Consider the following 17550-nt stretch of genomic DNA (forward strand, 5'->3'; position numbering starts at 1 on the left):
ACAAGATTCAATTTTATACGCATAAAATACATTTTGTCGTGTAAAACGAAAATGCTGTATGTAAAAAAATTTATTTTAGAATTACAGTTTCGAGTACGAAGGGTTAAGATTTTACTGCTTCACGCGATCGGACCACCTTGATAAGCTGAACTTATTTTGGATTTGTCTTATCGATCTCTCGACTGGCATAACGTGAAATAACTGGTATATTGTACCGTCGATAAACCCCAAATAAAGAACGCGTTAATTTAATTCTAGATAATGGATGAGCCGATATTCTATCCTTAGACTATGTATCAAATAGGGTAAGTTTAGAAAAATATACTTTATTTAACTAAAATTATTGGAAGATGAAATAAAAACATAAAGTTGGGGTCGGTCATGACCCTAGCACATTTATATCGTTAGTGGCACTTCTTTTGGTATAAAAATTGAATGTTTAATGTAGGAAAATAGCACGATACTCTTCAAACTGTCATAAAGAAATATTATTCTAAAACTCGGTAATAACTCTAAAAGAGAACTTATCAAAACGATTCTAATTTTCAGCAAGCATTAAATACACTGGCACGAAATTTCCTTTTTTTAAATCTAGACAAATTGCGTCGGCAAACGTGTTAATCTACCTGCATTAATCAAGACCGCGGCGGTGTAAACATTCGACAGCAACAAACGTGGACGTTGCTAACAGCTGGTTTGCAATTTCCGCGCGGAGAGCCTTGATATTCCCCAAGAGCCAGTCCCAAAGCAAAAGTCTGCAACCGGTGGCCTACGGTCGTCTACACACGCACGAAATTCCTCGGTGTTGGACCTGCTAACTTAGGAACGCTTCCGCTTCGCTTCTACATCATCAATTAGCTAATCCACGAGACAGTCTAGTGAAGTCGGTGCCGTCTATCCGAGAATTCCGTTTGTTAACATTTCGAATCAAGTTTTGAGAATTTTACACCGCGACATTATGAGAGATGGACATTTCTCTGCAGTCATCGGCACGAACATCTCGATAAATCACCGCGAAATTACCGTCAGCCCGACGGCTTCCGAGTTCTTAATAAAGATCCTAAATCTGGTCACTCGAGAACGTTCAACCTACTACCATAGATGCGCCTTGGTGCTTGCTATGGATTTCGTCGACTCTGAAAGGATGACACCTTTAGCTCGTAAGGGAACTGTAGAGGGGCGTGGTTCTTGCTGAACTATTTCAAGCATATTTTATTCCAGAGAATATCGTTCGTGTCGAATAAAGAATATGCTGGAGATATACATACATCCCCATAATTATAAAAGTAGTCTAAGTTATATATGTTCTTGTTTCGAGATATTTAATGAATTGCATTTGCATAAATGAAAACATATTTTTACGTTATGCGATCTTTTTATTTAGAATTTTATTAGTCTCGATTAATGGAAATATATTATGAGTATGAAATTTTGTATGAATTTCATACGAAAATGTTGTATTTAAAGTTTGAATTGACTTAGACCATTTTCAAAATTAACTGAACGTCCTATAAATGACTTAAAGCAATAAAGAACTATGAGTTTTATTTGAAACAGTAACTTTAATACGTTGAGCGCCGCGTCACCCAAATATGGGTGACTCTAATTTTTAAGCAACTTTGAAAATTCATTTTTATTTGAATTTGACTAGGATTGTGAGACTAAAGGTCTTAAACAGAAGAGTATATTAAAGAGAAGAGAATATATTTATCTCGAAATGTGCCATACGTACTTAACCCTCTTATTCCCGATTAGCATTCGATCGAAGACATCAAGATTTTCCCGCGCCGAGTGTACCAAAACTCGACGGTTTTCTGCGAGCATACGGATATTCGGGACGCATTGTGATAATTTCCTATTATGCGCGGTAAAGGCACGCTGATGCCCGATAAAAGTATTTACGGGGTTGTGAAGAGGTAATTGCCGGTTGCCTGTGTTTTTACGGCCGCATTCTCGGCGCATTTCGCAGCGAACGCGTTGGTCGGTGGCACACAGTCCAGATTGGACATTTGCCATGGTAACGCTAGAACGAGTTTCCGGATTATCTTGGCAAACGGATCGCCAAGTGGCGCCCGTGCACCCTGACCGAGTTGGGCAGTGGATCCTAGATGATTTTGACGTCAGTCGATTTCTCATCGGATCGAGTTGTCACCGTGGAAAAGCTCTTTCCGTTGTAAATTGTTTCGATCGCGAATCGACGAACCGTATAATGACTCATTTTCCAATAATTATCGTAACACAGCACAATACAATGGCACACGAAGTATTCGACATATTTTTAAATACCACATTCTATCAACAGACTTCGAAAAATTTAAAATTCAAAAACGTTCTTAAATCTTACTAAATATAGTCTAATAAAGCACGGAATGCCTCGAAGATTTTTGTGCAAAATACAATGTTTCTGTACCGATTGCAGAACGGATAAGTATAATTTTCTTTCTTTAATAATTTTAACCCTCTTAGTGCCGGGCGAAAAGGCAAATTTCACAGTTTGCTAGGATTTGGAAAAAGGCTCATAAAAACCAAACGAAAAGCAATATTTATATAATTCAAAAAGCAGTGCATGAAGGACGAAATTGAGAATGGAACAATGACGGCAATTTTCTGTATTCATTGGAAATTATATAAATAAGAAAGGTATAAGTATAAGGCACTTTTCGCCAGTGCTGCGCGAGCCGATATATCGGCCCTCCGGCACTAAAAGGGTTAATAAACCCTAGCTAGTGTTACTTTTCATAGTTGCATTTAATCGTGCAACTATTTCCAGTTTCAAACACACATTTTTGTTTATAAACCGCGTGAAACCCGCAGTCCGCTAATCTATCTGCAACGCGAAGAGAATCGAATTCTCCGCTCCGCGGCGATAGTCGTGTTCATCTATTCCGCGGGTTTCCAGTTACGGTGCTCACCTGCAACGATTTTGCAATAGTTTTCGGCCCGTGCGTGTACCAAGCGTATCGAGCGTTCCGTGCGACCCGAAGAAGTGCAGAACCGGCAGAAGCAAAAAAAAAATGCCTGTTTATGCAAAGCACTTGAAATACGCCTTTGTGTGCCGGCTGGCGAAGAAACGCGTGAGGCATTTTCACAACTGTTTCATTCTGGTAACACGAGTCTCAAAAGGAATTCGCGAGAGACGGAGTCCCTAGAGAGAGGTTACTTGGACGATGACTTCTAAGGAGGATGCGCCGTGCAGGAACGTATTTTTAGACGACAACCGAGCACCAATATTTTCATGCAGCCCGCTCTTATTTAGGCTAGCCCCTGATATTTTCAGAAAGCCTGAAAAATCCGCGACGCGGGATATTATTTTCGACGAGTTCGCGCGGTGTCCGATGGGAACACGCGGAGCAAAGAAAGAATACGCTTCATAAATACTTTGGAAAAATATACTTTCGGGTGCTTTACCGTACCTTTTCGTACGTAATAAATAACCGTTCGCTGTAATCGCGTTACTTCGTTTGCTTAGGAGCTAATAGGTCAATTTGATAACGTAAATGGCAGAGGACCAAACACTCGACTACTCACCATTCCGTGACAAAGGCTGACGGTAACGCAGGAGGAAGGATCGCCGTCCACGACACCGCTGTAAAAGCATCCAAGTTCATGGCCCGGATGTTCTCTCCTGCTCGTATTCGCGCTCATGTGAGTTATCTACACAAACAAAGAGAAACAATTGCGGTGTAATCAATCCGAAAATACATTCTACGGTGAAGCTTCTATTTTCTCTCGTGCACCGATTCGAGGAACCGCGATCGCTTGGAAACGGATAGTGTCAAGAGCTGGACTTGAAAACTGTTGTTTTATCGAATTTGGTTCTTGACATGGTTTAGGAGGATATGAAGATGCCATCTGTTTCAGCTACGGCGCCTATTTGCGGTACCGGGTATCGACGCCTAAATTATTTTCCAATTTTTGCATCGGTTCCGAAATGTTTTCAGAATAAATGTGTTTTCATTTGGTCCGGCAGCCGCGAGAAGGAGAAAGGGATCGCGTTTCGTCCTAGGCTCGCTAGAGGACTCATCAGTAAGGATAATTAGCGGGCCCTGTCTTAGACATAGGGATAAGGTTAAGGACAACAACCATAGAAAAAAGAGGAAGGTATACAAGAATTGCCATTAACTTTTGGACGGTCTTTGAAAGAAAATGGCTTCTTTAAGCCTTAGCACTCGAGTGGTGCCTCTGAGGCACTCAGAGTGCTCTCTGGTGCCTCACTAGACTCAATTGCATATTCATAAATTGTACTAAGTTATATAAAATGGAAATACAGCTGGATAAAATAGCTATTTTAGATCTAGGCTTAAAAATGGCCTGGAGTGCAAAGGGTTAAAACTAGACTAGTGTGGGCGAGTGATTTTGGAAACAAGTAAAGGTTAAACGAAACACGCTGTATAGGACTTTGAAACAGTTATTTTAAGAATTATTGCAAAATGCGATTTGTAGTATCTCCGTGTACGTGCACGTACAATTAATGTTACAAAATTTTCTAAGGAACGATGGTAACATTTAAACGATTTAAGAGAGCCATGGCATAATTTCCGACTGATACTAACAAAATTAGAATAGCATTTGTTGCTTTAAAATAACTTGTGGGAAGAGATCGCTTTCCAAACGCGTTAGGCGTAGTGCCTTAGGAAGAGAAAGTATGAAAGAATGTAGGAACATTTAACAATTTATCGCGCGAAGATCGAAAAATTCCTATTAAGTAAACTTCTTTCGCCGAGTGCCGAAGAAAATCGCCGAGTTTAATGCGCGGCTATCGGATATTCATAGCGAAACCATTTAAAACAATTTAAAAACCATCGTATTACACGGGCAGCCGCTTTTAACACCTCGACTATTACGGGCGCCGATGCGCGGAAGCGACATTATGCAAGTTTCAACGGCTTGCACCGGGTGAACCATCAAAGATGATATCTTGTGTATTAGCATAGTAATAACGCGCTAGCATCGTATAACGTAATGGGATTAACATCGATGAAAGCGTCTCTGGTTAGATTAAATTATCGCTTCTGGAATGGAACTTCCAAACAAACTCCCTCGCGATATTTTCTACGTTCGATGTCGGTATAAAGATACGTACTCTGCTCAGATACAGATTACGAACACGAAGCAATTGAGTTGACAATAAATTTAATGTTCCTTCTACATTTTTTCTGCGCTATTATAATAATGCAATATTATTATGCCAGTAAAAGATTTAATGTTCTTTAGGTTTAAGTGATTGCGAAACTTTCCAAGTAAAATTATTTATTAGTATATATTAGTTTGTTAATATTTTAGAATTATCATTCTGTTTCATATTACTGCTGAGAAACAAATCTACGGAGGTAATTTTCCACAGCACGGTTAATTTAGTTGTAAAATGATAGAATACTATATATAAATTCGAATATCGAGATGTGCTCTTACTTTAATATTTGGCGAGATGAAGCTGGAGTCGTGTGCCAAACGCAAACGGAAGCGTCTCCCAAAAGCAGTGAACTCGTATTGAGGATGAGGATCCCAGACTTCCGCTGTAGCAAGCCGGAAGTGACCACTGTGATGTCTTCTGGCAGTAGAATATGGATCAGCTGCGAACACATCGATCATTTCATTATTAATAAGTATTTAATCTCTACACTTGCGATGAATCATAAATAATTTATGTACTTTGGTTTTCAATCAACGTGAAGACTAAGTTTAATTGTAGATTCAATCTCGCTAATATACATAGTAACTGTTGTACAATTTCAATATAATTATTATTAGTGAGATTAAAATGTTTAATAAGTTATTTATAAAACGCTTAATAAAGTCAGTGGATATCATTGAATTTTGAAAAATCAGTTAAATACTGCATAGTCACTCAAAGACTGTTTTACAATTAAAACTGTACTAAATATAATAATAATAATAATAATAAGAAGAAGAAGAAGAAGAAGAAGAAGAAGAAGAAAGTTAGGGACATTATCAATGACAATATTATGAATTATAATTTTTAAATTCTATCAAAGATATTTTAAAACTATTAAACTGTTGGATTATAAAGAAAAATTTCCCCGCATCTAGTATACATATTTTGTATATTATCCGCGCAAGCAATGACAACGTTGACGACAAGTAACGACAGCTTTCATTATATTAATTAAATCGTTCCTACATATGACGAATCAATGTCGAAGATCTAATTTTATCCGGAGTTTTATAACCATCAATCTTTCTTCGGGTTTTACTCGCGTATGTAGCACATTATACCTCTCGGGAGACTGACTGTGTATGACAGCCGGTCTTACTTCATACGTACACTTAACGCAAGAGATCCGTGCCAGTTACTAACTAGTTCATTCGCCGCATGTAATTGTTGAGGCTTGCAAGAAATTGGCAGGTGACAAACGATCGATGCGTGACAAAACAGCGGTGTCGCGTTGTTGCGTTAAACGCAAGCGGCGACCATTTCACGACAACGACGTTTACCGTTTGACCAATTCTTTTTCTTCGACCATGTTCGCCTATCTAGTTTCACATCTCACCGCAAACGTGTTCTACATATAGCGAAGACTACTGTTTCGGTAACTGTTTTTTCATTTTTTTTATTCAGCATTTGAATCCTCGGACGAGGATTCATTTCAGTTGTCCGCGAGCGGAGTGAATTTTTCTAATACGAACCGTACATTGTATGGAGAACGTGGAACGTTGCGGCATTGCAAAATTATGGCGTCACTGTCTATTGACACTGAATAGGATCTGCTAGATTTGTTGTTTGAACGCGCGAGGTATTGTAAAGAAGTATGTGTTCGAACATTTTTTAATTTATTTCTGTGATCATCTTTTAAATATGGGTTTCCCATCGTGAAAAAGACGAATTTTTACAAAGTATTTTTGAAAGCTCAATGAAGTTTTTTAAATATAAAATAAGAAACATTAAAAGTAAGCAAAGTAAATGTGATATATTTTATACATAATATGTGTATATGGGCGTGTTTTTTAAAAGTCGATTTATATAGAAAGGGAATAAAGAGTTACAAATAAAACAATTAGATTTTTTGAGATAGACAACACATCATTCGTTGACTGCAGGAGCTTTTTTCTTATTTTTTAAAATAATTCTAGAAAGAAAGTTAGCGATATTTCTGATATTGAAATATAGAATACAGGATATTTTCTAGTATTTCATATGAGAAACCATACGTTTTATTTTACTCCTCGCAACAATTATTTTATGATCTACTTTTCCCATTGGTTTTTATATATTTAATTACTAATACTAAAAAAAAGTATAAATGTTTCTACACAGCTGTAATGTTTAAGTTTTTATTTTAGAATAACTAGCCGGGTGTCTACCTAAAATATGTGAGTCACAGCCAAAACCGTGCACCAGTTACAAAAATGAGTTCCACATGGTAGACAAACCTGAGAGATAATATGGAAAGAAATATATGTCCGCGTATGTCAAATATTTTAAGAGATGATTCTACAAGTCTATATAAAGACTGATGATTGTATTGTAATTTCTTTGTCTTCAAGTTATTAACAGTTAAAAAGCGCTCTGATTCACCAACAGTGGCGCGCATAAGTCAAGTCATGAAAAGCACAAACAATGACGTGCCATGCGAAACACAAAGACAGAAAGCTGGCTCGTTGACCAGCTCCATTATTGATTAACTTGAATCGTGAATAACTTGGTGACAAAGACGCAGCAGAGATGTTGAAAATATTGCCATTTGGCTACGATACAAACGTCCTCTAAAGTAATCGACAGATGCAATTTAACAGTATGTGTAATAACAGATAATACAATATAATATGCTATATTGTATAGATTGTTTAATTGCATGTGTCGAATTTAATGACCACTGCTATCTGACTACTGACCACTTATCAGTGGCTTTCTGACCTTAAACCACTGATCATTGGTCAGCTGACCTCAGACCACTGACCACTAACCACTGGTCAACTGACTACTGACTACTGATCACTGACCATTGGTTAACTGGTCAATTGACCAACTGACCATTCGTTAATTAGTCAATTGACCAACTGACCACTGACCACGGACCACTGGTCAATTGCTCAACTGACCACTGACCACTTGTCACCTGACCAACTGACTACTGACCACTGGTTAACTGATCAATGACTACTGGTCAACTGACCAACTGATTACTGACCATTGGTTAACTGATCACTGACCACTGGTCAAGTGACCACTAGTTAACTGATCACTGATCACTGGTCAAGTGACCACTAGTTAACTGATCACTGACCACAAGTCAATGGTCCAGTTGAGCGCCGTGTCGGTCACATAGTGGGCAATAATTATATTTTCGACATGTTTCCAATCGTCGAAAAATTAATTTTGATATCGACCTAATTTTATTAGGATAGGCAAACCTCAAATCGTCGAGAAAATAATTGGTATCATACAACATGACTTTTCCATATTAATCTGACTAAATAAATTACTTTAATTTCATGAAATTTTACGAGGTTTTGGCGCGACAATCGAAGTGTTAACAGGAGTGACATTCTGCCGCCTGCCAATTGCGACACTCCCGCCGATTTATTGCTGAATAATATACACGTTTTACATAAATTTCCAATACCAAGAAAACATTTCGTATGCAGCGACCAATTTATAATCTTGCTCATCAATATTTTCGGAGTTAAATCAGGATTAGCCTAGATCGTTTCGAGGAGAGTCGGAGGCTCTGTGAATAGGAGCGGGCCTGGTGCCATTCCGCAACCGTGCGCCAACGATTTACGCTTCTGAGAACCGAGAGATCGCAGATCGATGCCGGGCGATCGTGTCCTTTATAAATATCTGGTTCCGTCCGCGCGTTGTCTGCGCTTTATCGGCGACAAGGTCTCGTAGAACGGGCACCGGTCCCGCACAATCGAGAACTTAACGAGCTAAACTTGATAAAGGTGCCTTGGCGCAACGGTGCGGTGGCCAGGTTCGAACGCGGCGAAGCACACGCGCGTGTGCTCCATCATCGAAACGCATCGGCGGTACGCATTGCGGTCTAATTGCCCTAATTTGAATCTCCGCGGCGCGGCACGTCGCGTTCTTTCGCGATGTTCCAGCCAGCAGAGAGGGGAACGAAGGTCTCGCGATCAAAGATAACCGATCGGAAACTTAACTGATATCTGCGATATCTTTCTTTTTATTTGCTCCCTTCGGCATCGAGCAATTAGTATTTCTCTCGCAGGCCTGCATCCAACATATGGTGCGCAGTTTCATCAATCTCATTGCTCAGTTTCATTTCACTAGGTAGGAGTATAGAAAATGTCGGCTTTTTCTCTTCCTGTTTATGCTATATATCATTGTTTATGACATAACCGCTCTTAAAGTCTTATCGTAAATACTGGCAACGTCGTGTCTTGTCAAAAAGAATTTTTTGAAAATTCTGTATTTTCGTCATTTATTTTGATTTTTGAATGACCATGAATTCGAGTATTTATATAATTTTTTTCTACGCCGATTTTACTTATGAAAGACCAAAACATCTTTCAAAATGGCATTCATACATTTAAAACGCCTTAGTAGAAGAGTATCGTAACAAACGGATCATATTTCGATCAACTAAACATCTTTTAAATAAAAATACAAAATTTTTAATATTCATAGTTCCATAATTTCCAAGGCACGCATGCTAAAGTCCGATGATCTTAGAATATGGAGCTTTATGTAAAATAAGAATTTGCTGCATCGATCGTAATAAACAAAAACTAAATAGAAATTGAATTCCGTATTATAATAATTTGTATAAGTTGTCAATAACATAGCGATATTCCGAAATTGTTCTAATATGTTTACTATTTAAACTTTGCCTACTCAATTCTTTGCCACACATGTATGCATTAACCCTTTACAGTCGGGGCCATTTTAAATAGAAATGCAAGATTATTTGTTTAGGCTTGTAGCGTTGCCATTTTAAATAACTTTAACAGCTCTTAACAATTTTCTAAATATAAATGAATATGATCAAAATTATTTCGAAACGTGGCATGATGATTTTTAGCGGCGCCTTAGAGTCGCCGCTCGACCGCAAAGGGTTAAAATTCACTCTTACAGCGCTCTTAGCTCTTAGAGTCAGCGCTCCCGCTAGTTTGCCGACTGTAAGTAAGCGTTTAACACGCTCGCGAAAAGCGTAACGCGATCCACGAACTTGATATTCGTTTCTTGTTCACTTCTTTGATCCAGTCGTTCACATTCTTCGGTCACAGACATGCACTTGGTCTCTGCCGCCAGTGTCTGGAAAGATTCCGACTGGACCAACGGACATATCGGAAAATTTCATAAAATTGTTAGCGTGGCACCGCTAACTTTATACTATTATATCACAATAGTAAAAGAAGTTAACACTCTACCGACCGGTATCCTATTAATCGGCTTTTTATTCCGACCGATGATCTATAAATCAGTCATGGCAATCAATAATTGCCTATCTATTATCGATTATTATTATCTATTATCGAGGTATTATTGTGTAATTTCAAAATATTGGATACCTTTCGTGGTGAATAAAATAAACAAAATAGATAATTTAAATAAATGTTAATTAATGCTAGCATTATGAAAATATAAATAAGTTCACGGCCTAATGACCGGTTGGTAAAGTGTTAAAATATTTTTTAGAGGACAAAATTTCTTTAAAGTTGGCGCGAAGATAATAACGGAAATGCTTTACATTTTACATTAGTATAAAGTTCAATCTGTAAACCGTCGAGGTATCTCGCGCGATCGTTTATGCAAATAAAAGTCAAACAACCGTCAATCAAGACATCAACTTACGTGGATCCTCGAACTGATTCTCACTGATCTTCATCAGTCTCACGTACTCCAGATCAGCCTTCGGCGAAGACTTCGTCTCAATACTCGATCTGTTTTGCTGCTTCGAAGATCCTCCCCTTTCTGGTATCACTGTAACAGAGAATGCGTCGGAAACATTAGTACGGCGAAATGAATTAGCACGCTTTGTCATCTTGGTGTAACACCGTCGATAATGTGTTCACATGTAAAATCGTTCATATGCATTGTAGTTCCATATTGTAATATATAGAATTCATAAATGTTTCTAATATCTAGCGTTAATACAGTAAAATTTCGTAAAGCAGCTGTCACGGTGTATGAGGAAAATGCACTTCGCGCATTACGATTTCGAGGTTAGAGTTTTATATGCGGACTAAATTATTAGCAAGGTTATAGCAACAAAGTTATATGCGGACTAAATTATTAGCAAGGTTATAGCAACAAAGTTATATGCGGACTAAATTATTTTCATGTCTAACATTTTCGTATCTGAAGACGGCAGGGAGGAATTGGTTACATTGGTAAAAATAAAATAACAATGCTACTAATTTCCATTCATGACCGCGTATTTTCGTGTTGTAGGAGTTGCATGCGTCACACGTGTACGAAGATTACCAGTAGCACGTAACGCGCGATAAAAAACGTGCCAATTGTGACAGAGTTTTATCTCGATAACTTTTTATCCGCGTGAGCTTTCGTTCCAGATTGAAAAATGTTGCTTAATTTTTATGATACGGTATCGAGCAGATTTGTGCCGTTTATAAATTGAAAGTCGTACACGTAACTTCGAGGCATGATGTTAAGTCAACGAAGAATACAAGTAAATTTAACAACATTATTAAACCAAATTTTAAGGGAATCAGGGGATTTAATTACTCTATAGGAACCCATCAATATAAAAACATCAGTCATTAAAATTTTCAATTTTCTTTCCGTTTTATATAACTTAGAAACGATGTTAATTTGAATCCCTCCACTCCACGAGTTAAATTATAGTTCTTGTAATACCAACGATCGCCATTTCCTATGCAATTCTGCACAAAGACAGTATTGACCTCTTCGTAGAGTCTGCGGATTTCTTGAACAGTGCTTCGTATAAAGTATATCGACCATAGCTAATGGTTTGTACCATCCATTGCAAAAATATCCCCTAACACTTTAATCACCATCATCAAAGCAAGCCTCAAATCAAAGTAAATGATTCGATATAATAAAAATATGAAAGCTAAATTGTATGATATTGGGTATATCATATATACGCTATTATTAGTTATTAAATTGCTGTTTAATGATTCTATGTATTCCACAAAAATTATCCATCCAGAAACAAAACAGTTTTATTTCATTGCTTCGAACTTGATTAGTCAAGAAAGGGAGCATTAATATTACGAACTATATACAGGTACAAATTCTTCAGTGGAGTTTGAATTTAACCCCTTGCTGTATTTTGACGAGTCTGGCTCGTCGTAGAGTTTTTTTATTAATATCTTGTCAAGTATAAATGTTATTCCGTTCTTTTAAGCTGGAATAAAATTCTGTCCTCTTGTCATTAGTGTTTAACGATTTGAATAAATGCAGACAAATGCAATAAATATTTTTTCTTTTTCATCTAAGAAATTATTATATTAAAAAAGGGATCATAACTGTAACTATGAAGTAAATAGAACGTCAAGGGGTTAACGAAACAAGCATTGGTAAGAATACTTCAATGGACTATTCTGTACGAGTCATCTCAAATGCTGCCACTTTGATGATCCACATAAGAGTATCGGTGCGCTTAATACCAATACAGTACACATCGCGTTCGAGATAAGCCGCTGTATCGAGCTTCCTATAATTCGCGGACGATAGTACGCTCATTGTCTTATCGAGGCGGGCATGCGACATCGAAATACTGTAATACAAATTTTAAACGCGGATTTCACGCGATAACCTCGCGCTTCTTCAATCCCGACGAATCGTCGATAAGTAATGTCTGTCCCGCTAGCCGCCGATAAACGAGAGGCGGGAAAAATGATGCGGCTGTCCGGAACCCGTGTGAACCTCGAACGTTGTTGCGCAACAGAGCTGCTTAGAATCGATTAGCCGACCTTCCCTGTTGCACAAAAATCGAAATTCCTTCCCGATATCTCATCAGCCTTGACCAATAGCAAGTGTGCATCATGACAATCGATTCGATGATTTAATTGCGTTTTACGCGCGTTTCCTCTAAAACAAAGAAACGTTCGGACGTTCGCGGGAGATCGGAGTCGTTCGTTGCGGATCGGCAATCTGCTTCGATCTTTAACAAACGTTTGAATATTTTGGCGATTGGAAAAAGTAGGCAAACCGCTCGTTTTATATAATAAAATAAGATTTTATAAAAATCGTAATTTATAATGGAATTTGTAAAATATTGTCTGTATATTTGGGTTTGGTTGGAATTAATCGGAGCAAAAGATCTCGATAAAATCTACCTGGGCATTTTCCACGCGGGTTTAATAACCTATATTTAAGCTTTTTGTGTAAAGCGTTTCACACAGTAATGTACCTTCTAAAAATCCCAGACTTTTGAAGCGAATGACGTAGAAAACAGAAGGAGCTTGACTTCTCAAGTATGTATCTATTTACCTTGGCATAATGATTTCTCTGAATCCCCATTCATCCGAGTGAAAGAAGCTCGATAAACAATCGCAGGGCTCCGAGTGGTTTTCATTCGGTGAGCGTAATCAAGCAATTGAATAGAATTTCATGTCAGCACTCGAAAGATTCGAGTGACTGTATAAACGAATTACTATAAATAAACATTCAAGGAGCGAGACAACACGTCCGATACGTTGACTTTTATAACGCGAGAGACTGACAAACCATGTGAGTTCATCGTCTCGTTCGAGGCGCATTCACGAAACGGTGATCGACCATTTTGACATTCGGTCTTTGGTATCCACTTCGCGAAAGAAGCGAGAGATCTATTCAAGAGTACGAATTAACTATTATCGCCGAATCAGTTTCTTATATTAAAAGCTCCTTAATCGTTCTTTACATTCGATTCCAATATCCGATTATAAACTAGATGATATAGTTGTACTATTATTGGAGATGAATCCAGCCCCGCGTCAACGATTATTTATTTCGATTACTCGTCTTTAAATGTCTATTACGTCAACGATTTTGAACTTTGACTGATGATGAATTTTACATTTATTGTTCACGTATCTCATGTTTTCCTGTCTACAGAGGTTGCAGTTGCGACGGCAGTCCCTAATCGTTTATGGCCATTTAAACTGGTCCTATAGTGTACCTCTCATATTTCACAAGCACGATTACGTCTTTGCGGCGATTAGGCGGATGAAAAAGTATAAACCCGCAGGGCGGGCAGGTCAAACATTTTCAGAATAATCTTTCGTTACGGTTTAGTCGAGGCAACACGATGCAACGAGGATTGCCAAAAACATTTATGCCGTAGCTGTAGGCTGTAGGTCAGCGTGGTCACTCTTGAAACAAGACAACCAGGAAATCATCTTTGAGCGATTCTTACATTAATCTTGAACTTCAACTCCTTGATTACACTGGAACGAAAAGGCGTGTCGGAAATGGTCGACTTTGCCAAACTGACGCTGCGTGGTTAACGCCACGCAAAAAATTTTTGATGATCGAGGCGAAGAAAGTGTGACACAGCCGTAGTCTTTGTCTTATAATTTAAACTAAAGGAACAGCGCGAAAATACAGTATAGATTTTACTAACTACCATGATATATGTATATAAAAACAATCTAACGCCGTAGAAATGTTAATTAAATGTGATAAATACTTTAAGCATTAAAATGAAACTGTTTCATTACTTGTACATTCATTACGATAGTCATGTTTCAAAAATAAATGCTTTGAAGATCTTTATGCAAAATAAAAATATTTCGCATCAATCGCAAAGAATAGAAGTCATGGCAACCAAAATAATTTGTTATCTATTATTGAGATAAAAGTTTTAGACTGTACTAATGTCAAGTATTAGATACTTTCCGCGATTAATAAAATAAATAAAATAAAAACAAAATGAATAAAACAAATATCGTTTAATGCTAATGTTATGAAAATATAAAAATGTTAATTAGATTTAACTATAGTGTGTTCGATATAAAATTGTCTACGAAACGAGAACTCGTGCATCAACGTAACGCAATCCGTAGCTCGAACGTCGCTCGCAGATCTACTCTCAAGAGCAACACTTCGAAGGACAAAGCCGTCTGTTTATTAACCGACTGGCATTGTTAACGATCGCAGGGGCGAGGCTTCAGGTTCAGCCACTGCCTTCGGTTCCACCTTCGACAGATTCCCCGACGAAGGTAGACAGGCAGCTCGTAAATCTCAGTCAGCCGATAATTGATCCAGCCGATCTGAATGCCGGGTTACGCGAACTCAATCAAGCCGCGAACAATGACGAGCAAACGATTTCCTGGTGTACGCGGATAATGACGTCCGCAGGATCCAGCGGAAGGGGATGCGACATTTCTCGGGCCTGTCAGCGTGACGCTAATTAGCCACCGAGCAAATGAGACTTGATCACTGATTGGAAAAGCGGCGGCGGCGGCGGCTACGGCGGCGTGCGGCGATAAAAGGAAACTCCCGCGCGGCATTTTTTCGTGGAACTCTGCCCGTTCGAGCGTTCACGCGCAACCGAGCGCGTTAATTGCGCATAACCGATGCCCGTGTGCGCGAGTTAGAAAGGCGCAATTATCGACGGTACTTAGCCGGAAAAACATTGTTTCACTTTTTCCTTGTATTCTCGTTACAGGAGCACGCGGCAGACCGTGGAATTTCCCTTGACCGTTGAGAGACAGACTAAATAGCGGAATGACTGCAAACCGCTTCTTGAAAACTCCGCCTCAACCGAAACCAACTATACGGAAGCTGCGCGACGTTGTTACGTCGGACGATTAACGTTCTTTCGCTTAATGGCGGCTTTAACGAAATTAGCGATAATTGATGCGGTAATTGCGAAACTAGAAATCTGGGAAACCGTGTTCATGGAATCGAATTGTTTCCTTACAGATGGACTGTTTTCTGGCATTGGTTATTAACGACTAGTTTATGCCTTCCATTGGCTTATTGCCGACTGAAAAAAGAATTGCATTGCATACAATGAGTGGCGAGAGTATTCGAACACTAGTATAACTTTGATTTTCTACGCCATGTATTTAAATAAATGTACGCTGAACGAAAAAAATACTTCACGGTATATTAGAGTGAAGGTATAAATGTCACGGTACGAAAAAACTTTAATTTAGTATAAAATGTTTTAATGAAAAATATATAAAGGAATATCAAATTTTTATTGTAATTTAATTATAAGTATTTCAACATAAAATTCAGTTGAAGAGTTATAAAAATAAATTTTTATTATTAGTTTTACACCTCCATTGGTAAACAATATGTTTCAAGCAGTATAACATTTACGACTCCCCTCAGTCAGCTGACAATTAATGTTTAAATAACTAAACAATATTTCTTATTTCAGACAACAGCATTTTCAAGTACGAGAAATGTACTACCCGCGCCGATAATATTCCAATGACCCTATAATAATTTATTTAACGATACCAAAAGGAAAGTCCCGACAGTCCGTGTAAACAGCCGGCAGATAATCCGTCGCGTTACTAAATATTCGCAATTATTTTACTAATTACGTTACTAAACAGTCGGGTCAACCCGATGACCCAACCGTTTTTACTTGCGCCGCTGTCGTAAAAGTGATTTCCGAGCATTGTTTCGCTAGCTTTCAACCGGACAACAACACGTGACGCGCATATATACGTAAATGCAGACATCTGAGTCTTAGATAAGACCGGCTCTTTTTAGGGACCAGCAAGCTGAACACGGCAATAAGAGATTGCAGTCTTCTCGGTTTGTGTAAATTTCCAGGATTTCTTCTGTCTTTAAGCAAAAGCGACGGCAGAGGGAGAAACGACATACAAAATGGCGACGCTTCTGCACGGTGGTTACGCGATTCTTTGTTGCGTCGTAGCAGATCGATCGATAAATTGTACTTTGCCGGAATAAACAATTGTTCGCCTACAAATGCTAGCAAGTGATTACAAGTATTGACGCAGTCGCTTAGAAATGTCAGCGGTAACAACAATAACCGAGAGTCGTTTCATGCAATTGGAACGCCTTGTATAATGTTCCACGATTTTCAGAAACGGAGGAAACATATAGAACATTGATGGTTATGATTACGATTTTGTATTTTGCTCTCCGAAAGCATGAAAGAAAATTTACATTATTTATGAGACGCGTGACTCATTCCGTGATCCGATAATTGGTGCCTCGGATAACCGGTCTGCAGGTAATCAACGTTTCCGTTAAGAGACGTTCCGGGGTAATCGACAATCTACTGTAAACCCAAATTAAAATATTCGCCAAACTATCGATCTCTGAACACAAAAATCGTGTGGTTCTTAACAATTTCAAACTACGAATTCCCAAAGTATTTTAATAAAAACTATCGTATATTGTTAATCTCCTGTTTTCAGAAAAATTAATTGGCATCTTCTAATCAACAATGAAAACATTAAAAATGTTAAGACACCGTGTTAACATTCAGTAATGATAGAAAGAACGCAGCACATTTTCGATTCATTTTTTACTTGGAATTCGACGATTTAAATTCGTTGCGTTTCTATATAATTTTAATGAAAACAAGCATATGAATTTTCCAATTGGCAATAAAATACTTTTCGATTTATTTTTAACTCGTCCCCTAACAATTCAAACCAATC

General features: G+C 38.2%; 1 protein-coding gene across 7 annotated transcripts in view; it reads right to left on the reverse strand.

The window, feature by feature from the left end:
* Nucleotides 1-17550, reverse strand: part of LOC144471527 (A disintegrin and metalloproteinase with thrombospondin motifs 15) — a 151939-nt gene that overhangs the window by 90137 nt on the left and 44252 nt on the right. For all 7 annotated transcript variants that reach the window (XM_078183705.1, XM_078183668.1, XM_078183660.1 and 4 more), the window contains exons 3-5: nucleotides 10778-10906; nucleotides 5413-5573; nucleotides 3529-3654 (exon numbers count right to left, since the gene is read on the reverse strand). In XM_078183705.1, the coding sequence (XP_078039831.1) occupies nucleotides 3529-3654; nucleotides 5413-5573; nucleotides 10778-10906 (416 nt within the window). The remainder of the gene's footprint in view (nucleotides 1-3528; nucleotides 3655-5412; nucleotides 5574-10777; nucleotides 10907-17550) is intronic.

Source organism: Augochlora pura, chromosome 1, assembly GCF_028453695.1.
Source record: "Augochlora pura isolate Apur16 chromosome 1, APUR_v2.2.1, whole genome shotgun sequence".
In the NCBI taxonomy this organism is placed as follows: domain Eukaryota; kingdom Metazoa; phylum Arthropoda; class Insecta; order Hymenoptera; family Halictidae; genus Augochlora; species Augochlora pura.